This window comes from Procambarus clarkii, chromosome 31 (genome assembly GCF_040958095.1).
Source record: "Procambarus clarkii isolate CNS0578487 chromosome 31, FALCON_Pclarkii_2.0, whole genome shotgun sequence".
NCBI lineage: Eukaryota > Metazoa > Arthropoda > Malacostraca > Decapoda > Cambaridae > Procambarus > Procambarus clarkii.
The window spans coordinates 30,727,417-30,751,045 of NC_091180.1; the positions used below are offsets into that span (position 1 = coordinate 30,727,417).

At 50.4% G+C, this 23,629-nt stretch overlaps 1 protein-coding gene across 2 annotated transcripts in view; it reads right to left on the bottom strand.

Annotated features, from left to right (window-relative positions):
• Nucleotides 1-23,629, bottom strand: part of nAChRbeta2 (nicotinic acetylcholine receptor beta2) — a 230,573-nt gene that overhangs the window by 180,831 nt on the left and 26,113 nt on the right. For both annotated transcript variants that reach the window (XR_006772946.2, XM_045743586.2), the window contains exon 3: nt 7,097-7,141. Coding sequence is in view for 1 of the 2 variants with exons in the window: in XM_045743586.2 (XP_045599542.1) it covers nt 7,097-7,141 (45 nt within the window). In the remaining variant the exon portion in view is untranslated. The remainder of the gene's footprint in view (nt 1-7,096; nt 7,142-23,629) is intronic.

Below are 23,629 nucleotides of genomic sequence, written 5' to 3' on the forward strand. Positions count from 1 at the left end.
GCTATGTTGTGTTGTGGTGAGCTTGGCTATGTTGTGTTGTGGAGAGCTTGGCTATGTTGTGGTGAGCTTGGCTATGTTGTGTTGTGGTGAGCTTGGCTATGTTGTGTTGTGGAGAGCTTGGCTATGTTGTGTTGTGGAGAGCTTGGCTATGTTGTGTTGTGGAGAGCTTGGCTATGTTGTGTTGCAGTCATTCTCTCGGTGCTGTGATAGCGGCCATGACACCTGACCTTCCAAGCGTTGTGGACAATCAAGTGTAACTCCACAACACTTGTTGTGATAGTGGAGCAACTTTAAGGACAGCGGACCCGCTCAAGCGCTTCCCCTCCTCATTAATTAACCGCGGCGAGAGCGTCGCTAATCACCACACACTCCAGAGACTTGGAACTGGCGTCGAACTCACAGGAGACATCTCCCGTCACGCAGGGTGCAGTCGCACCTCCACAAATCTCCAGTATCAGCTCTTGATACTGGTAATGGCTCAAAAGGGCCACCACTTACAGGATATTTATGCCCGTGCCACCTTTTGGGTGGTTTAATCTTTATCAATCAATCAATCAATCGGCATCGAACTGGAGGTCGGGGTACCTTTTCAGAGCGGCGTAAGAGTCTCCCCTTCCTCGTCATAGAGAACCACGAGGAATGGGGGACTTCGGCAGGTTTCCTTTAAGGCGAGTCTTATGTCTCTACGCGGGGGCTTATACCAGGCGTTCCCGCCTGGTTACTCAGACGTATTCCAGTGGACCAGATCCCAGTTGTCCCCGGTAGGGGTCCACCGCCCCCCGGCCAAGCTGGGGTCCACTGACCCCCAGGACGGATCTGACGGTTTGGCTGTATTTTTATAATCAAATATCCAAGCGTTACTCAGTGTCTGGTCCATGATTTTTCCACTACATTGTCTGCATACGGCCCCCGCCCCCCCCCCCCCCACACATGGCCTGTGTGCACATGTGGTACCTATAAACACAGTGATGTACGCTCATCGATAATACTTTAAGACACACGTACAAAATAATAAGAAAATATATTCCCTCCTCACAGCAGCCGTCAAGCTGGAGAGGTTAACGGTCTGGAGAAATGCAAAGGAAACTTTTACGGCTCAAATCTACTCACTAAATCATCTAAATTATTGAATCTTTTTAAAATTCCTCACGTCGTATAGACCTGGAGCCAGATTCACGAAAGCACTTACGCAAGCACTTACGAACGTGTACATCTTTTATCAATTTTTGGCGGCTTTGTTTCCAATTATTAAACAGTTAATGAGCTCCGAAGCACCAGGAGGCTGTTTATAACAATAACAACAGTTGAATGGCAAGTTTCATGCTTGTAAACTGTTTAATAAATATAACCAAAGCCGTCAAAGATTGAGGAAAGATGTACACGTTCGTAAGTGCTTTCGTGAATCTGGCCCCTGGAGCGGATGCGACAAATACACACCATAATTTACACCTGAGGAATAGAGGAACCCAACACAAATTACTCCTCAGACAATACGAGGCATAAACAAAACTGTAAAATAACCACATTGAACATTATAGCAGCAATGATGCTCTTCAGAGAGAGACTTGTATGCACATTACCCGCTATTCACTATCCTAAATATAGGAGAAGGGGCCTGATGGCTGAGTTGACAGCGCTCGCGGTTCGTAGTCCTGAGGTTCCGGGTTCGATCCCCGGCGGAGGCGGAAACAAATGGGCAGAGTTTCTTTCACCTTGATGCCACTTGTTCCCCTAGCAGTGAATAGGTACCTGGGAGTTAGACAGCTGCTACGGGCTGCTTCCTGGGGGATGTGTAACAAAAAGGAGGCCTGGTCGAGGACCGGGCCGCGGGGACGCTAAGCCCCGAAATCATCTCAAGATAACCTCAAGATAGATAACCTGACGTAACTAACCACTGTCGCCGTTCTTATGGGGGAGCACAAGGCTCCTACAAGCACAAGGCCCCTACAAGCACAAGGCCCCTACAAGCACAAGGGCCCTACAAGCACAAGGGCCCCTACAAGCACAAGGCCCCCTACAAGCACAAGGGCCCTACAAGCACAAGGCCCCCTACAAGCACAAGGGCCCCTACAAGCACAAGGCCCCCTACAAGCACAAGGGCCCCTACAAGCACAAGGCCCCCTACAAGCACAAGGGCCCTACAAGCACAAGGCTCCTACAAGCACAAGGCCCCCTACAAGCACAAGGGCCCCTACAAGCACAAGGGCCCCTACAAGCACAAGGCCCCCTACAAGCACAAGGGCCCCTACAAGCACAAGGGCCCTGCAAGCACAAGGCCCCTACAAGCACAAGGGCCCTACAAGCACAAGGGCCCCTACAAGCACAAGGCCCCCTACAAGCACAAGGCCCCCTACAAGCACAAGGCCCCTACAAGCACAAGGCCCCTACAAGCACATGGCCCCTACAAGCACAAGGCCCCTACAAGCACAAGGGCCCCTACAAGCACAAGTCCCCTACAAGCACAAGGGCCCTACAAGCACAAGGGCCCCTACAAGCACAAGGGCCCTACAAGCACAAGGGCCCCTATAAGCACAAGGGCCCTACAAGCACAAGGGCCCTACAAGCACAAGGGCCCCTACAAGCACAAGGGCCCTACAAGCACAAGGGCCCTACAAGCACAAGGCCCCCTACAAGCACAAGGGCCCCTACAAGCACAAGGCCCCCTACAAGCACAAGGCCCCTACAAGCACAAGGCCCCCTACAAGCACAAGGCCCCCTACAAGCACAAGGGCCCCTACAAGCACAAGGCCCCCTACAAGCACAAGGGCCCTACAAGCACAAGGCCCCCTACAAGCACAAGGCCCCCTACAAGCACAAGGCCCCCTACAAGCACAAGGGCCCTACAAGCACAAGGGCCCTACAAGCACAAGGCCCCTACAAGCACAAGGCCCCTACAAGCACAAGGCCCCTACAAGCACAAGGCCCCTACAAGCACAAGGGCCCCTACAAGCACAAGGGCCCCTACAAGCACAAGGGCCCCTACAAGCACAAGGGCCCTACGAGTACAATCTTAGCAACCACTACCAGAGTCTGTTGCTGTTGTTAAAGATTCGCTACCTGGAACATAAAGTTCCAAGCAGCACGGGCTATGGTGAGCCCGTAGACTAACAGAGTCGCTGCAATCATTCACACTGTAAACACAAGAGTTATTTACCTCCTCCAGATAAAATTCCCTTCCCCCCAGTCAAAACCTTCATATCCATGTCGTTCACGCTACGTGAGTCCCCCCCAAAGAATACATTTTCCCCCTGCGCGACGCTAAGGAAAGTTATGAAAAGGATTGCAAACGAAAAAGTGTACCATATGCAGAGTGGATTAGTGGAGGCGTGTGGCTGGCCGGTGCACAATACTCTTGCTTTATCATGACGGACGCCGCCTCGTCCAGAGAGCCAAAAAGCGCGAGTCTCCCCATTAATTACGAAAGAAAATAGGTTAAAGAAAATGGTGTCACGTGTTAAAGGTGAGACTATTCTTGGGTCGGCACTTGAGGGACCGGACGGCATTGATGGGACCTCACTGAAGGGACGTTGGCATAGATGGGACCTCACTGAAGGGACGCTGGCATTGATGGGACCTCACTGAAGGGACGCTGGCATAGATGGGACCTCACTGAAGGGTCGCTGGCATTGATGGGTCGCTGGCATTGATGGGACCTCACCGTTGGAACATCATTGTTCAGAGCCCTCAGTACCAAGATAACCAACCACAGCCCTCGGCGTTTATCCTTCGTTATCATACAAGTCATTAAAACTAGGCACCCCAGAAGCAGTACATAACATGTGATAAGAGAGGAATAAAGAGCTAAAAGAGGCCATTTTGCGATAAAGAGGAGCAAGGCATACAGGCGCTGTTTGACCTGCTGTAATATACCATTGTGTGCTATTGTCTAACTTCATATCCCCTTTACACCGCTGCGCCTGTTGACTAACACTGCGCATGCGCACACCGGCATTCATACATACAAAAAAAATCAAAACATCGTTTTGTATCTTTGTTGCGGCTGAATTTTTTAAGCAACATTGAAAAAACAGCATTACCTTTCGACGTGGTAAACTCCAGTCCCCAGTTCGATACCACCTGTCTGGAAGCTTAAGGTTTTGTGGTTATTTGAAGAATAAAAACATTTTCTTCCCCCTGCTAAAAGCAAGCCTGGAACAGATGTTGTATACAAGAGAGACTTTGATAACAGGTGTGTGACCCCAATTCCTTGGTGACCCCTCCTACGTGTTTATAAATAATAATAATAAATAATAATTTTTTATTCAGGTAAGGTACATACATACCTTATGTATGTATCATGACAGAATACCATACCTTGTATGTATCATACCTTGAATGTATCATACCTTATGTATTATCATGACAGAACACGAAAAAACGTGTATGTCAAGTGGCAGGGGTAACTAGTCTGTTGTGGTACCTGCTTGATGGGGTTCTGGGAGTTGTTCTACTCCCCAAGCCCGGCCCGAGGCCAGACTTGACTTGTGAGAGTTTGGTCCACCAGGCTGTTGCTTGGAGCGGCCCGCAGGCCCACATACCCACCACAGCCCGGTTGGTCCGGCACTCCTTGAAGAAAACTATCTAGTTTTCTCTTGAAGATGTCCACGGTTGGTGGACATCTACAGTACTCCTTTTAAATTTTGGTACCTGCTTTTCGGTATGGATGCTTCTCAATCTTTCTGGCGAGAGAGTAAGTCCGGAATGAGTGGAGAACAAGGAAAGAGCCTTTTGTTGTTCTGTACCAACTACGTCAGACTGAATAATGTCTGTAGCCTTTCCAAAGGCTAATTCCCCCCCCCCCCCCCCCCTACCCATTACATAACTTCTCTTTAAAAGCCATAAGGGCCTTCTCTTCCCTGCCCTTCCCATAAACCATCTTCACCTGTAACTGTTAACATCTGTTCGGACGATATATATCTAACCATTGCCGAAAAAGGTGGCCATTCCCCCCCAGCCAGCGGCACTATCCCCAGGGTCCACGTCACGCAGCCCACTCTGCCATCCCACATGCTCTAGTGACGTCATTATTGCCACGTTGCCATAGCGACAGCCGGAGTGGTAGAGTGAGAGAGGAGGGAGGGGAGAGAGGGAGAAGGGAGAGGGGGGGGGGTCTCATACGAGCGGTTGAGAACTTATAGATAATATTCCTCTTTAAAGGGAGATAACTTAGGAGCCATCGGCACGGGCACCGTAGAGGAAGCCAGGAATCAATACACAGGAAGTGTGAGGAAAGTTGTTGGTCCAGAGAGAGAGAGAGAGAGAGAGAGAGAGAGAGAGAGAGAGAGAGAGAGAGAGAGAGAGAGAGAGAGAGAGAGAGAGAGAGAGAGAGAGAGAGAGAGAGAGACAGAGACAGAGACAGAGAGACAGAGACAGAGAGACAGAGAGACAGAGAGACAGAGAGAGAGAGAGAGAGAGAGAGAGAGAGAGAGAGAGAGAGAGAGAGAGAGAGAGAGAGAGAGAGAGAGACAGAGAGACAGAGAGACAGAGACAGAGAGACAGAGAGACAGAGACAGAGAGACAGAGAGACAGAGAGACAGAGAGAGAGAGAGAGAGAGAGAGAGAGAGACAGAGAGAGAGAGAGAGAGAGAGACAGAGAGAGAGAGAGAGAGAGAGAGAGAGAGAGAGAGAGAGAGAGAGAGAGAGAGAGACAGAGAGAGAGAGAGAGAGACAGAGAGAGAGAGAGAGAGACAGAGAGAGAGAGAGAGAGAGACAGAGAGAGAGAGACAGACAGACAGAGAGAGAGAGAGAGAGAGACAGAGAGAGAGAGAGAGAGAGAGAGAGAGAGAGAGAGAGAGAGAGAGAGAGAGAGAGAGAGAGAGAGAGAGAGAGAGAGAGAGAGAGAGAGAGAGAGACAGACAGAGGGGGGGAGAGAGAGAAAGATAGAGGGAGAGTGAGAGAGAGAGAGGGAGAGGGAGAACAAGGGTTATTAACCTGTTAAAGTAAGATCAGATTAAACCAACATAAAGTGTGTCAATTTACACATCACTAACGAACATGGGTCCTCAACTAGTCATGGTCTTTAGCACCACTAAACGGTGCCAAGAATCACCATTTAGTGTTCCCATTTCCTGAACACCATTTAAAGTTGTTCACGACAGAGTATCTGAACACTTCTCTTACAATAATCTAAAACGTTTCACTGTAGGGATGATGAACAGCCAGTAACCTATAGTCTCACGTCAAAATATAACATCAGTGACCTTCAGCAGGTTGTTAACTACGTCGAAGGTCACCACCTGAAAGTCAACAGAAACCCCTAGAGCAAGTCTAGCGGGATGGGACGAGGGTCAGGGGTCTGGACACCTAAATGAAGCACAAGAATGCACTCAAGTTTGAGTCGCTCGAGGCTGCCCACATTAATATTGTCAAGAGCAGCTTTGTCAAGAAGTCGAGGCTCAGGAGCCATTGCAGTACACTAAAACGAAAAAGGCAGGGACCAAGAGCTGATGCTCGGCCTGAAAGCACAGAAATAAGCACATGTGCACGCGAGCTTTACATATCTGCACGTATACACACACAAGGCGGGGTCCAAGAGCTAATAACTCGAGTCTGCAGACACAAATAGTAAACACACACATACACCAAAATAGTTAACTAAAATTTGTATAATACATGAAGGAAGAGGCGGGAAGATCTGCCTCCACCAGCCAGTCTGTACCTGGTCATGTACTCACCTAGTTGTGCTTGCGGGGGTTGAGCTCTGGCTCTTTGGCCCCGCCTCTCAACCGTCAATCAACTGGTGTGCAGATTCCTGAGCCTACTGGGCTCTTCTATCATACGGACTGGTCATGTTGCACCTTATGCAGGCGATGAGTCACAATAAGGTGGCTAAAGTAGGTTGACCAGACCACATACTAGAAGGTGAAGGGACGACGACGTTTCGGTCCGTCCTGCATCATTCTCAAGTCGATTGTGGCTTGTCGATTCAAGTCGGAACGTCGTCGTCCCTTCACCTTCTAATGTGTGTTCTGGTCAACATGTTGTACCTTCTCTCTGTCTCTCTCTCTCTCTCAGCAACAATTAAAACTATATTCACTCAAGTTATCACCACTCTAGCAGCTCATTCGTGAACTTCAAATGAATTGTATCAACTCACCTGCTCAACCCACACGTTGGACGTCATGATCTGGTTCTTCAAGTTCTGTGGGAGAGAAACAAAGGTGTGAGATTAACAAGTGTGTGGCAGAGTGCGTGGCAAAGTGAGTGGCAGAGTATGTGTGGCAGAGTGTAGCAGAGTGTGAGTGGTAGAGTGTGTAGCAGAGTGTGTAGCAGAGTGTGTAGCAGAGTGTGTAGCAGAGTGTGTGGCAGAGTGTAGCAGAGTGTGAGTGGCAGAGTGAGTGGCAGAGTGCGTGGCAGAGTGCGTGGCAGAGTGTGAGTGGCAGAGTGAGTGGCAGAGTGCGTGGCAGAGTGTAGCAGAGTGTGAGTGGCAGAGTGAGTGGCAGAGTGCGTGGCAGAGTGTGAGTGGCAGAGTGCGTGGCAGAGTGTAGCAGAGTGTGAGTGGCAGAGTGAGTGGCAGAGTGTGTGGCAGAGTGTGTGTGGCCATTCAGGACATCTGTGCACAATAAACCCGTCGCCAGCACCGTGTTCCTCACCGCCAGTTCAAACACAACAACAATGTGAGAAATATTGGCCAGCAAACTGTCGAGTTTTATAACTAACATTTTTCTGGAAAAAGAACTCAACTGCTGGCCATTTTATGTAACAAAATAATATTCAGTAAAAAATTCACTCACACATTGGGGCGACTGGTGGCTGAGTGGACAGCGCTCGGTATTCGTAGTCATATGAACCGGGGGATCGATCCCCGGCACAAATATTTGTGTCGCCTGCACAGTAACTGATGATCTTTGTAACTTCCTTACGTGTTTAATGTGTATAACAGGCTTACCCTCAGGCATCCTAAATCCTTTACATTGCTTTTTCGTTCTATGGAATGATTTAATATTTTTACGTGGTTTCCGTTTTTATATTTTCATTTTTTTCCATAACGCAGAAGCTGGAACTTCATTACATACCATATTATTTTCTGTGGCCCATTGAAAGACCTGATTTATATCAGTTTGGAGGTTTGCCGTGTCCTTTATGTTCTCTACTCTCATAAAAATCCTTGTGTCATCTGCAAAGGATGATACAGTGCTATAGGTTGTGCCCTTGTCTATGTCCGATATGAGGAGTACTGGAGCAAGCACAGTACACTGGGGGACTGAATACTGGAGCAAGCACAGTACCCCGGGGGACTGAGTACTGAAGCAAGCACAGTACCCCGGGGGACTGAGAACTGGAGCAAGCACAGTACCCTGGGGGACTGAATACTGGAGCAAGCACAGTACCCCGGGGGACTGAGAACTGGAGCAAGCACAGTACCCCGGGGGACTGAGAACTGGAGCAAGCACAGTACCCTGGGGGACTGAATACTGGAGCAAGCACAGTACCCCGGGGGACTGAGAACTGGAGCAAGCACAGTACCCTGGGGGACTGAATACTGGAGCAAGCACAGTACCCCGGGGGACTGAGAACTGGAGCAAGCACAGTACCCCGGGGGACTGAGAACTGGAGCAAGCACAGTACCCTGGGGGACTGAATACTGGAGCAAGCACAGTACCCCGGGGGACTGAGAACTGGAGCAAGCACAGTACCCCGGGGGACTGAGAACTGGAGCAAGCACAGTACCCTGGGGGACTGAATACTGGAGCAAGCACAGTACCCTGGGGGACTGAATACTGGAGCAAGCACAGTACCCCGGGGGACTGAGAACTGGAGCAAGCACAGTACCCTGGGGGACTGAATACTGGAGCAAGCACAGTACCCTGGGGGACTGAATACTGGAGCAAGCACAGTACCCTGGGGGACTGAATACTGGAGCAAGCACAGTACCCCGGGGGACTGAGAACTGGAGCAAGCACAGTACCCCGGGGGACTGAGAACTGGAGCAAGCACAGTACCCTGGGGGACTGAATACTGGAGCAAGCACAGTACCCTGGGGGACTGAATACTGGAGCAAGCACAGTACCCCGGGGGACTGAGAACTGGAGCAAGCACAGTACCCTGGGGGACTGAATACTGGAGCAAGCACAGTACCCCGGGGGACTGAGAACTGGAGCAAGCACAGTACCCCGGGGGACTGAGAACTGGAGCAAGCACAGTACCCCGGGGGACTGAGAACTGGAGCAAGCACAGTACCCCGGGGGACTGAGAACTGGAGCAAGCACAGTACCCTGGGGGACCGAGAACTGGAGCAAGCACAGTACCCCGGGGGACTGAGAACTGGAGCAAGCACAGTACCCTGGGGGACCGAGAACTGGAGCAAGCACAGTACCCCGGGGGACTGAGAACTGGAGCAAGCACAGTACCCCGGGGGACTGAGAACTGGAGCAAGCACAGTACCCTGGGGGACCGAGAACTGGAGCAAGCACAGTACCCCGGGGGACTGAGAACTGGAGCAAGCACAGTACCCTGGGGGACCGAGAACTGGAGCAAGCACAGTACCCTTGGGGACCGAGTAGTCCTGTGCAACTACAAGAGTGCCCTGTTCTGACACAGGTGGTGTCACCTTAGTAGGCAATAGGCATCCTTCAGTCTCGGGAGACTATGGAGTTGCGCCCTAGTTGTCAATCCTGGTGCAGCGTCTGGTGTGACTGATGAGGCCAATCCGAGAGTGGCAGTCCATCCCACACCGAGCACAAACGAAGTCCGATTCTGGTCTGTCTTCCTGGCTACCGGCTTTCCTTCTCTGTCTCTTTGCCTCCGATTCCTTGGCAAGTGACTCCTCAAACTTGGAGAGACCTCTTTGAACAGACTGCCTCCAGTAGTGGTGTCACCTACACATATGTTATCTCACAAGGTTGTGTTTAACATGTTGAGGAAGTACAGGTAATAGGAGCTGCCTCGTATGGGCCAATAGGCCTTCTGCAGTTACCTTTGTTCTTATGTTCTTAGGTATTTCCAGGTGCTGGGACGAGCTGTGAGGCCCCTGTGTGCTGTGACACCGTGTAGTCATTAAGGCCATTGGTATCATTGTGGCGTTGAGCTCTGGCTCTTTGGTCCCGCCTCTCAACCGTCAATCAACTGGTGTACAGATTCCTGAGCCTACTGAGCTCTATCTACACTTGAAACTGTGTATGGTTTCAAATGTCTGGCATCTTGCTAGCCCCACCCAACATCTTAAACAAATGGCCAGAATTGTACATTAGTTTCTTATTCATTCGACCATAAGTGGTTTTATCGAGAACTAATTACTGCACTAACCTAGCTTGCAGGTTTATTTAAATTAAAAAACCTATTCTTAATTAAGATTAAGAGAACCTACTCAGACGTAGGTTCGAACCCTCATCACGGTCCTTGTGGATTTGTTAATCAATTAAATTCGAGGAAAATATTTCAAAAAAACAATAAATTACCAAATTGCATATTTTGCTGTTCACTGTTCCAGAACTCTAAGTAATTAAGGGGCCAGATTCACGAAGCAGTTACGTGAGCACTTACGAACCTGTATACCTTTTCTCAATCTTTGGCGGCTTTGTTTACAATTATTAAACAGTTAATGAGCTCCGAAGCACCAGGAGGCTGTTTATAACAATAACCACAGTTGATTGGCAAGTTTTCATGCTTGTAAACTGTTTAATAAATGTAACCAAAGCCGTCAAAGATTGAAGGAAAGATGTACACGTTCGTAAGTGCTTGGGTAACTGCTTCGTGAATCTGGCCCCATGGTTCGTAAGTGCTTGCGTAACCGATTCGTGAATCTGGCCCCAGGTCCAAAGAGTAACACTTGTACAGACAACGATTTAGCAGTTATTATACTCGAGAAGCAATGTTAGCGTCTTACAGTGTGGGGGGGGAGGGGAAGGGGCAGCTTTCAGCTCCTCAGGTGGGGCGGACGTTCTAAATGCCTCTCCTCATAATATTAAGAAAGTTTTGAACAGTGAAGCAAACTTTTGTAATGGGTGGAACCTTGTTTTTATTACATAGGCCCCGTGAGGCAGGGAGGGAGGCAAGGAGGCAGGGAGGGAGGGAGGCAGGGAGTGAGGCAGGGAGGCAGGCAGGAGAGGGAGAGAGGGAGGCAGGGGGAGGGAGGCAAGGAAGGGAGGCAGGGGAGAGAGGCAGGGGAGGGAGGCAGGGGAGGGAGGCAGGGGAGGGAGGCAGGGGAGGGAGGCAAGGAAGGGAGGCAGGGGAGGGAGGGAGGCAGGGAGCCAGGCAGGGGAGAGGGGCAGGGGAGGGAGGCAGGGGAGGCAGGGAGCCAGGCAGGGAAGGGAGGCAGGGAGCCAGGCAGGGAGCCAGGCAGGGGAGGGAGGCAGGGAGCAAGGCAGGGGAGGGAGGCAGGGAGCCAGGCAGGGGAGGGAGGCAGGGAGCCAGGCTGGGAGGGAGGCAGGGAGGGAGGCAGGGGAGGGAGGCAGGGAGGGAGGCAGGGAGGGAGGCAGGGAGGGAGGCAGGGGAGGGAGGCAGGGGAGGGAGGCAGGGGAGGGAGGCAGGGGAGGGAGGCAGGGAGGGAGGCAGGGGAGGGAGGCAGGGAGCCAGGCAGGGAGTGAGACAGGGGAGCCAGGCAGGAAGTGAGACAGGGAAGCCAGACATCTGGGACGGAGATAAGACAGTGAGGAAGCTTCTACCCCCCTCCCCCCCTCCTCCATCCATCCCATCCTCCCTTCCACTATTCCTCTACATCCTTACCTTAAGCCTAAAAAAACGCACTTCAAACTAAAAAATCTACCCTGAAAATTTTGTCTTGTTCATGAATAATAAACAAAAAAGCCCAACTTAGGGACGGCCCAACTAGCGAGCCTGGCTCATCTGAAGGATCTATCCCCCTGCACCCTTGTTGAGGCGCGCTCCTCTTCAAGGAGTCTGGCCCTTAGGCCCTCGGGACACAAGGCTGGTGGTCCCAGGAGACCAGGACAGGCGTGTAAGGGGCAGAGTCGCTGGGAGGGTAGTGTAGCGAGGCTGGCTGGGAGTTTATGTATCGTTAGTGGCACCTGTTTCAAGCAGTAATTGTAATTACAGCACCTCAGCTATCCTCACACCTCACTCTCACCCCCTCTCTCTCACAGTCACGCTACCTCTCATTTATCCCCTTTCCCTATTTACTCTTCCTCATAATCCTCATTTTCCTATTGATTATCTTCTGTGGTTAAGTGCTTAGCACACTCATTGCTATAACGGCTATCTTACCAGGTCAAAGTAGGAGAATTTTACTCGTGAAGTAGATTCTGGACGAGGCAACCACAGTCCAAATATGCACACAGAAACAGGACAAACAGAGGCGGTAAATTACCGACCAGCGTCAGTAACAAGCACTCCGTGTACACTACTGAAGAATGTAGTCAGTTCGACAGGTACTGGACAGCTTCTCACAGGACAAAACTTTATAACGAAAGGGTGAGCATGAAAAGGAAACATCGTGCCTGACAAATTGGACCGAGTTGACCGAACCACACAATAGAAATTGAAGAAACAACGACGAACTCGATATATATATTGACCGAGTTTAACGAGGTTACTACAGTTCAACAGGAAAACAAGCTGATGGGTAGATCGCATTTTCTTTGACTATCGAAGATCATTTGGTATTGTTCTTTGCGAAAGACTGGTATACGAGAGGGATACAAGCAAGGTCGTATAAGTGGGATGATACTGAACTGGGCAAATGGAGTACGTGGAACACACAAGACAGAATCATGGTCAGAGGTTTGAAGCTGGAGGAATGTAACAAGTGAGGTCCCGCAAGGCGCGGTGCTGGGACCACTGCTGTTCTTAACCGATGTGAATGATCTGCTCGAGGGAGTCGTCCCGTACATATCAATGTTAGCAGACGATAAAAAAAAAAACTAATGACGAATGTAAAAACAGAGAACTGCAGAAAATTACTGGTAGACTGACACTCCACAAGTGGGCAAACAAACGATTACTAAAGTTCGTGTGTATGGTTAGGTGTGTGAGACAGAAGCTCTCTCCACTGCGCTATGAAGACATTACGGGCTCACCATAGCCCGTGCTACTTGGAACTTTGTTCCTGGTAGCAAATCTTTAACAACAACAACAACTGCGCTGTGAGTAGACTGAATAAGGAAAGATCAAGGTTGCAACTGCTAATTTCGTAGTTGGCATTTGGAAAAACGGACTTTGCAACCAAGGATTCATCTGTACAGTTTGGGAGAGTTGCGTGGTGACCGCCGGCCAGGTCGGACGTTCCTGAGGTCTCTCCGCACTGGCTAGTGTTTACGTTGGGTGATCGCTTGTTTGCCCTGCTGGTGGTGGTTTGCCACTGACGGGGTGACGTTTGCTTCGCCATGGGGACGTTTCGCCCTCCATTGCAGAGGACGCTGTCAGCTGGTCTGGCGTTTACGGTGCCGGTGGACCATCCATTGGTTGGTGTCGCCCTAGTGGACGTGCTGCATGTACAGCTGTCTGACCTGGTGGGCATCCAGCTGCTTCAGGGCAACCGTGCTGTAGTCAAGTTCCGCCTCCAGGCTGCCTTTCAGGCGTTTCTCGAGCGGTGTGAGGGGCGTGTTTACCCTCTCCCTGATACTGCTGGCTCCGTTAAGGTAGTGAATCTTAGTGTCACCTTGACGTCTGTAGCTGTGCATGGTGCCCCCTTCGAATTTCAGGACGACTTTTTAACCTCCTGTTTCGAACGGTTTGGGACAGTGTTAAGTGTTCGTTGGAACAAGGTCGTTGCCGGGCATTGTGTTGGTATGCTTGACGGCTCCCGCACCCTGACGATGTCGCTGAAGGGTAGTGTACCGTCGTCGATGTCCGTGTTGGGATACACGCTCCGCTGCCAGTACCGGGGTCAACCGCGCACCTGTTATCGGTGTGGTCACGAGGGTCATCTGGCTGCTGCGTGCGACGTGGGAGCGACTGGTCGTGTGCATGTTCTTCGTGCGGAGGATTTTCCGCCCCTGTTGCGTTCGGGCGGTGTGGGTGCTGTGCCTGAGGCGCCTGACTGCCTGTCTGCTGCTCCGCCTGTTGAGGAGAGCTCTCCGGCCTGTGCGACCCGTCTGGTGCCAGCTGTGGCCCCTGGGGTTGTTCAGCCGGTGTGTGAGGGTGTCGGGCTGTCGCCTGAGCTGTGTGTAGTGACCGGTGTCCCGGTGGAGGTTCATGTTCCGCCCCCGCCTGTGGATGTGGTAACGGCTCCCGGGGACGCGGGTTCTGCCGTTTTGGAGTGGGTGCTTCGGCGTGGTGAGGTGGCTGCCGTACCTGAGTGTGTTGCCTCCTGTAGTTCTGCTCTTCCCGTTCCTTTGCAGAAGCGTGCACGTCGGTGTTCTGAGGCTGTTTCCGTGGATGATGTAGACAGTGTGGGTGATGTGGCCTCTGTGGACTCTTCGGACGGTGCGGGTGTGGCCTGTGTGGATATGACGGTGGAGGCTGTGCCTGCGGCGGGGCCTGCTGGGCGTGGTGTGGTGCGGCCTGTCTCGAAGCGTTCGCGGCGGGCTCGGAGTGTCTTCCCCCTTCGTGGTGTGCCTTGGGAGGAGGTGGGGGAGTATGGTGCTCAGCTGGCGTCCCCCGCCGAGGATGATGGTGCTGTGAGGAGCTCCGACGTTGCTCCCTGTGCCCCCCCCCCTCCTGCGTTTCCTGCTGTTGGGTCCCCGCATTGGGGGGTTGTCCCTGTTGGTCGGGACCTCGTCGTAAAGTTGCGGAAAGATGTGCGCCAGGGGGCCTCGGCTCCTGTGCCCTGTGGTGGGGTCGCTGCCGCGCCGGCAGTTCCCCCTCCTTCCTTGCCCCGGTCTGGGGGTTGCCTAGTCCCGTCTGCTGGGGTCGTGCCCTGTGAGGGTCCGGAGTTGGGCCCTTATCGGGATGCCCGGGTGCTTCCGATCCCGTGGTGCTCGTCAACCATCTGGGTGTCGTCAAAGAAGGAGTTTGTTTATAGGGTGCCGGATAGGATGTTTCAGCCGAGGGTACAGCCTGATGGCCGGCTGCCCGCCGACCTGTGGGTGGTTTGGGAAGCGTACCGCTTGCGCTTTCCGTACCGTAAGTTTCCGGAGAAATATTAGTTCCCGTCTTGCGCGCACCGCTACGCCGTGCCTGGATCAGCTGCCACCGTGACCACGACGCCCCGCCCCCCGGTGCGGGGAGTCTCCCTCTGACGTTCGCCTCTGTTTTCGTCGCCACTCCTCTCTCTACGGCCCATCACGTCTACCGCTTTTGACTTTCTTCTCCTCTTTACCATCAACGCGTCTCCTTACATCTGTCCTGGTGCAGTCATCGGGAGGGTTACCCCTTCATGCAAACTGCACCTATTCTCCAGAAGAAGAAGACAGTTTGGTGCAAGAACCAGTGAACTTTGGTATTAGATTCCGTGTAAAGGATTCAGATGTCAGGACTATGATGAAGATTATTTATAGTCCCTTCGTTATGAACATTTAGAAGGGAAGTAAACTATCAGGGGAAAGCGCCATGCCATTAGACTATATATCACTGGGAAGTGGTCAGGATAAGGATTTGGGATGGGACGGGGGGGGGAGGGGGAGGGGGAAGTGGAAAGGAATGGTGCCCAACCTTGTAGACGGTCGGGGATTGAACGCCGACCTGCATGACTCGAGACCGTCGCTCTACCGTCGGTGTGTCCTATATTATATTTTACTCTAAATATTAATATGTATCGCGGTAACTCCGGTGATTGTGGTCACAAACAAAATCTTTCCATGACTCTTGTAAACAATCTACCAGATTGGCAGAGATTGTTTGGTAGGAATCATACAGGATTGTCTCTGTGGCTGAACACAAGCATCGTGTTTGGATCCCAAAAGCTAGGATAGAACGCTCTCTCCTACTATCCTATGGTAAGGAAAAAAACCTGACATGCAATATTGCATGTCCTCGGGGTTTTCCATGTTCCAGTCCTCCCCCCACAACGGATGGGTTTTTTCCCCTTGTGTGTAAGAGAGAAGGAAAACTGTCTTTAACGAGAGAGAGAGAGACGGCGTCTCCATATTGATGATTCTACATAGGAAATGAAAAATATAAAATGCTGGGAGCGCAATACCATATGTGAAGAATTCAGAATTATAAATGACCTGGAATTTCGGTATATTGGAATTCACTTGTTTCCTAATGGACTCAGGCCGGGGCCAGCGTATGGGTAAGACAAATATAATCTAGTGCCGACACTGGGAGAGGTGACACGGTGTGTCGACACTGGGAGAGGTGACACGGTGTGTCGACACTGGGAGAGGTGACACGGTGTGTCGACACTGGGAGAGGTGACACGGTGTCGACACTGGGAGGGGTGACTATGCCCTCCCACGGCAACTCCTCCCACCTACCCTATCCTGTCGAGTTGACCAAAGAGAGGATATTATCCCTACCACTATACAACTCGACTGATAAAAGATTATCCAGGAATTTCTATGCACTTCTCGGACCTTAGAACACTTCAACTTGGCTGTCAGTTCATAAGATACTTTGTCAACAAGTCAGATACACTCTCAGACTCGCCAAACTCTCACCAGGATGTGAGAGAAATCTTACGGAAGATTAGATTGTCTCTAGAAAGCTCTAATTCCGTTAATACTGAACCAGGAACCGGGCCTCGAGCTGTTGACATGATGTAGAGACAAGAACCGAGATGTACAATGTCTTCACGCATGGAGACAACGTTTGTAGAGTTTTGGATTTTTTTTTTACATTTTAATACAACATACAAAGTATATACGAGTCTGTATAAGGAACAGGACTCTAATGGAACAGGATTTGTGTGGCTGTGTACTCCTCTGTCCTGTCCTGTCACAGTCACTTTATACTCTCTTCCCTTCACCTCTCACCTCCTCTCCCACCTCCCCTCCCACCAAGCCTACAATACTATCTCTTCTCTCCCACTTTCCATCTCATTTCAATTCCTCTCATCCCTCCCCCCCCCCCCGTGATTGCAGGCTGCTCCTGTCGACCTTCATATCTCCCATCTTAATTGCTTCTCCCACCCCTCCATTCTTCATTCTTCCTCTCCCCAGATGCTAATTGGCCCCAATCACCTTCTCCTACCGGTCGTTAGTCCCCCCCCGGGGGGGGGGGGGGGAGGGAAGGGCTTCCTACCCAACCCGTCACTGTACATTGTGGTAACTACTGTGCTCGTTAATGGCCGCCGCCAGGTGGCGCCACTGTCACACCTGGTGCCACTGTGAGAGGCACAGTGAGGGGGAGAGGGGCTGTGAGCCGGTGTAGGGGGGGGGCTGGGGGCCGGAGTAGGGGGGAAGGGAAGGGAAGGGGGCCGGTGAAGGGAATTGAAAGAAAACAGTGAAAAATGAATGAACTATTCGATTAATTCCTCCATCTTCGCAACACAAGGCCACATTTTCAGGGGTCTCGGATACCATGCATAAAGAAAGTATCCGGATCTTCCTGTTTATTGGAGTGCTGAATAAAAAAAAAAAAAAGCATGTCCTCTTACTGTCTAATCGACTTGATTGCATGTCTAATCGACTTGAGAATGGTCCAGGACGGACCGAAACGTCGTCGTCCCTTCAACTTCTAGTGTGTGGTCTGGTCAACATGTCCTCTTACTGCGTTTTTAGGATTTTACTAATTTCTGTGTCATCCTCAGTGTATAAACCTTCACTGTTAAGCACTGTATAGGGCCAATTCCGACAGTTTTTTATTTCGATTTCGCATTTGTGAAGAAATATTTTGGATTTGTCTTTATCTCTTGTATGGCTTTGTGTTCCAGTTGCATATATTCAGTCTGATACAGAACAGAGACTGAAGCAATCATGTCTTTAATCTCCGTGTTGAAATTATTCTTTCTCTGAAGGGATAGTTATGTCTGCTTAAGCATATTCGTTATTATTTTTAGTCTTTTGTAATGCCCTCCTGCGTCCTCTTTCTAAACTGGGGCCAGATTTACGAAAGCACTCTTACGAACCTGTACATCTTTTCTCAATCCTTGGCGACTTTGTTTCCAATTATTAAACAGTTAATGAGCTCCGAAGCACCAGGAGGCTGTTTATAACAATAACAACAGTTGATTGGAAGTTTTCATGCTTGTAAACTGTTTAATAAATGTAACCAAAGTCGCCAAAGATTGAGGAAAGATGTACACCTTCGTAAGTGCTTGCCTAAGTGCTTTCGTGAATCTGACCCCTGGTCTCCTCTCTGGCTTTCTACAAAAGAAAATGTCTCAGGATTAATATGCTTCGGAAGTCAGTTGATTGACTGATGAAGATTAAGCCACCCAAGAGGAGGCACTGACCAGCTCGTAAGGAAGTCACTTGTTCTGTTTCTTGAGTGGAATTTGTATTAGTTGTAAACACTCAAGAAGGAACGGTTCTAAGTTCCATGTTCTGTCCCCCGCCCCTTCAATGTATCCATTTCTAATTTAAATTGAAGTTATTGAAGAAAAAATATTTCGCTTGATCATTTTAGGCTCATTAGCAGTATTGAATGCTAGTTTGTAATTTATTGAGCTTTTTGTTGACCAGACTACACACTAGAAGGTGAAGGGACGACGACGTTTCGGTCCGTCCTGGACCATTCACAAGTCGAATTGAGACAATCTACTTGAGAATGGTCCAGGACGGACCGAAACGTCGCCGTCCCTTCACCTTCTAGTGTGTAGTCTGGTCAGCATTCTTCAGCCACGTTATTGTGACTCATCGTCTGCTTATTGAGTTTGTGATCAGAATATGTGGTATATGAGATTGTAATGACCCTCATTATTTCTTCATTGTTAAAGATCAGATCTGGAATATTTTCGCTCCTAGTTGCCTCTTATCTACTGATTCAGGGAAAAATTTACAGAATCTAAGTGGTTCTCTGACCTGTGGTTGGTGATTTCCAGATAGATTCCCCTGGTATAATATTATTGTTTGGTATTCTCCACCCTTGACTGGGCAAGAAAAAGTATCTTATGGAAGATAGTATATGGTAGTGCATTTGGCAGATTATCGAGGCCATTATCTATTCTAGTAATTTCCTCAACTGTTGTATCTGGCAGTTTGTATATTAGAATAACCTAAGGTTATTTTCTCTATGCAGATGAAGAGTCACAATAACGTGGCTGAAAAATATTGACCAAACCACACACTACAAACGTCTTTATAATTTCTAATGTGTACTTTGGTCAACACTTATTTTCTCTATTTTTACTCCCAGTACTTCTACCACTTCATGTGTAGAGTTGAAGAGCTCTGAGGGTACAAGGGCCTCTCTAATACACAATCCTACTCCTCCATGTGACCTACATATACCCTCTCACATGTATATTGCATTTCACTGTGTGTGTGAATTCCCCAGCACTGAACTTCAGTGAAAGCTCCAAACACTGCATTTGTCTCTGTGAGACCACTGATGACCTACACTACAGTCGATTAGCCCAGTCGATTAAGGCAGCGTCTGGGATCCTCTCGGACGAAGGTTCGAACCCTCGTCACGGCCCTTGTGGATTTGTTCATTGATGAGCGTTACTATGTAATCAATACAAGTGTAAAGTCATCCGAACCGAGATTGTTGCATCAAATTTCATGCAACAGTTTCCCCACAACTAACCGTCCAGGTGGCTGGGCACCATTCCTTTCCCCCGTACCATCCCAAATCATTATCCTGACCCCTTCCCAGTGCTATATAGTCGTAATGCTTGGCGCTTTCCTTTGATAATTCCTTTTTTCCTCCCCCACAACTATACTTAGTCCTCTATAGTCAGTTTAACGCTAGAGCTGCAACACTAGAGGCGTTCTGTTTATTTACTCACTCTTTGCCGGCTTACCAGCACACACTACCAGTTAGCAACTTACTGTAGGAGAGGCAATTTACATATATCCTGCACAGGAAATATGTATCAATGCCATATATGTAAATATATAGTCGAGTCTATTAGCTAACTATATAAATTTATTTTTCTGTCTAGTATATATAAGGATATATTTATACATTTATCTACTAGATATCTAGTTGGCACAAGGGGTATATTTATAGTCAACCGTATAAATTAAATTTTCTTGATAATTACTCCGCCATCGTATAATTCCCACGCTGCTCTATAATTACTGAAGCACAATGAATGGTTCCAGCAAGAACAGAATTATTCAACAGTACAAAATAATTCCCACGCAACTGAATCATTTCCAGACGTCGAAATAATTTCCAGCCAGACAATTATTTTACCATTAGTGCGTAGATTTTAAAATAATCAAGTTTCCCCGACGCTGAGGGGTAGACTATACTATATTCTAAACTACTAGTTTAAAAGAAGAAATTCTACTGGATTAAACTACTGGTTTATAGGAGAAAAGCTCACCATACGGGAAAATTATTCAATGTACGTTAATAAAATTTTCCATCCTGTATGGTAGAAAATATACAATATATAAACAAAATTCTGTCCGGCGAAGAATTGAACCAAACTAACAACAGAAAATGGAGAAATTCCGACGTTTCGATCCATCGAAGACTATTATCATGCCGTTGTAATGGACGGACGGAAACGTTGTAGTTTCTGTATATTTTCTGACGTGTGGTTCGGTCATTATATCTCTAGACCCCGTTACTATGACTTCTTCTGCAGCGGAAGCGTCCCAATGATTGGTAGAGTGGGGGCCTGACAGCTGAGTGGACAGCGCTTCGGATTCGTAGTCCTAAGATTCCGGGTTCGATCCTGGTGGAGGCGGAGACAAATGGGCAAAAAGTTTCTTTCACCCTCCGGGTGAGCCGGTCGGCCGAGCGAACAGCACGCTGGACTTGTGATCCTGTGGTCCTGGATCAGAGTTTATCTTGGATCTTGGAGTTGGAGTTTATCTTGGTTTATCTACACATGAGTTTATCTTACCCTGGGAGCTTCGATCCCAGGCGCCGGCGAGAAACAATGGGCAGAGTTTCTTTCACCCTATGCCCCTGTTACCTAGCAGTAAAATAGGTACCTGGGTGTTAGTCAGCTGTCACGGGCTGCTTCCTGGGGGTGGAGGCCTGGTCGAGGACCGGGCCGCGGGGACACTAAAAAGCCCCGAAATCATCTCAAGATAACCTCAAGATAACCCTGATACCCCTGTTATATCAACCTGTAGTCTGGACTTAAAACTAGAGGACCGAGACATTTATTTTCTGACCAAATAGTGTATACGTAAAAATGAACACATCCACGAGAGCCTGTGATGAGGGTTCGAACCTATGAACTGGGTGTTCCCAGACGCGCTCTAGTCCACTGTGCCACGACATGGTCCAGCACCCGTGGGGAGGGCCCCCTTCCTGGTCCACCACCCGTGGGGAGGGCCCCTTCCTGACCCTCCACCCGTGGGGAGGGCCCCTTCCTGGTCCACCACCCGTGGGGAGGGGCCCCTTCCTGACCCTCCACCCGTGGGGAGGGCCCCTTCCTGACCCTCCACCCGTGGGGAGGGCCCCTTCCTGGCCCACCACCCGTGGGGAGGGGCCCCTTCCTGACCCTCCACCCGTGGGGAGGGCCCCTTCCTGGTCCACCACCCGTGGGGAGGGCCCCTTCCTGGTCCACCACCCGTGGGGAGGGCCCCTTCCTGGTCCACCACCCGTGGGGAGGGCCCCTTCCTGGTCCACCACCCGTGGGGAGGGCCCCTTCCTGGTCCACCACCCGTGGGGAGGGCCCCTTCCTGGTCCACCACCCGTGGGGAGGGCCCCTTCCTGGTCCACCACCCGTGGGGAGGGCCCCTTCCTGGTCCACCACCCGTGGGGAGGGCCCCATCCTGGTCCACCACCCGTGGGGAGGGCCCCCTTCCTGGTCCACCACCCGTGGGGAGGGCCCCCTTCCTGGTCCACCACCCGTGGGGAGGGCCCCCTTCCTGGTCCACCACCCGTGGGGAGGGCCCCCTTCCTGGTCTACCACCCGTGGGGAGGGCCCCTTCCTGGTCCACCACCCGTGGGGAGGGCCCCTTCCTGGTCCACCACCCGTGGGGAGGGCCCCCTTCCTGGTCCACCACCCGTGGGGAGGGCCCCTTCCTGGTCCACCAACCGTGGGGAGGGCCCCCTTCCTGGTCCACCACCCGTGGGAAGGGCCCCTTCCTGGTCCACCACCCGTGGGGAGGGCCCCTTCCTGGTCCACCACCCGTGGGGAGGGCCCCCTTCCTGGTCCACCACCCGTGGGAAGGGCCCCTTCCTGGTCCACCACCCGTGGGAAGGGCCCCTTGCCGCTTAGAGTTGATCAACAAGGTAAAATCCTCAGACCAACAGCCCAAGACCTTGAGGACATCTGGCCAGACAGAGCTGGTGTCTGATCTCCGCCTGGGGGTGGTGGGAGATCAGAGTGATCGGCGCATCAAAAGTGTGTATTTTATGATGGGCCGGAGGATAATTTTGTGGAACCGATTTGGCAGGAGTAGGTAATGTGAGCGCACCCGCGGCGCGCGTCAACACCCGCACTAAAGGCTTCCCTGCCTTGGTAATCCGTTTTGCTGCTCTTAACCTCGCTTCGTCTCCCCCCCTGGCTTGTCCCCCCCCCTCCTCCCCCACACATGGGGTCAGCGCCCCCCTTCCCCACCATACACACTTCCTGCCTCTACCTCTATGTATCTCACCCCTCTCTCTCTCTCTCTCTCTCTCTCTCTCTCTCTCTCTCTCTCTCTCTCTCTCTCTCTCTCTCTCACCCTCCCTCCCTCCCCCCAGGACCACAGGAGAGGATGGACAGGTAGCTAATGCGACTCAAAACAAGGTTTCAAGTCAAGAAAACTCCGCTATATCCAATTTATTATTTACTGTTGCCGTCAACCAGAGGTGCCTACTGTGTGGGGTCATGGTGGTGACGGTGAGACAGGTAGAGACAGTGAGGCAGGGGGTGCCTACCTATGAGTGACTACAGTGCAGCGAGGTCTGGCACGTCCTTGTCCACCTTATCAATTCCTCGCAGTATCGTTAATGTTGTGAGTATGTCCCCTCAGTCTCATACAGGTAGTCAACATGTGGAATGCAACGGAAAAGAAGAGGCTGTGAAAGCCACCTCCATCCGCTACTCTAAGGACAGTTTCGACAAAGTTCTAGACTGTTAAAGTTAAGTTGTGATGTCATAGGTTCAACCAGGCTGTTAGGCTGGGGCTGAGGAGCTAGACCTATCATAGGCCATACGCCTATACTCACAGAAATCACTTTAAATATAGTAATTCATTGTGTCACGGGACAGCAAGCCGGAGGGTGTTCATACACCCTCTTATATCAAGTCCCCCCCCCCTCCCAAAGTCGAATTACTGACCCCGCTCAGGAGGCCACTCCACAGTAAGCTGACTCCTGAGTACCTAATTAATGCTAGGTGAACAGAGGCATTAGGCGATAGGAAATGCGCCCAACTATTTCTATCCCGCCCGGGATTCCATCACGGAATTCTCGAGTGTGCGTCGAGAACGAACCCCACTGTACTACGGGCACCCTTTAACGTGACATATCATCTATTCAAATTAAATTGAGATCCATTCTAAACAATTCTGACTGTTCCCTCAATCCGCCGCAAAAAGCTCCCTACAGTGTGTGGCTCAGTTGTTGTGCCTATAATCTTCAGAAACTGAATATGTCTCTTAACCCTGATAAAACTGTTCACTATATTCCCCCTTGGAAAGATGTGGAGGTCTCTCTGCATTATACTCCCATCAGTGTAAAACAAATGTATAACACTGACATTTTGAGATGTATAACATTAGAAGCTATTGACAGTCATCTTCAAATTCTCAAACCGACTTAATCCTACGCCTTTACTGATAGC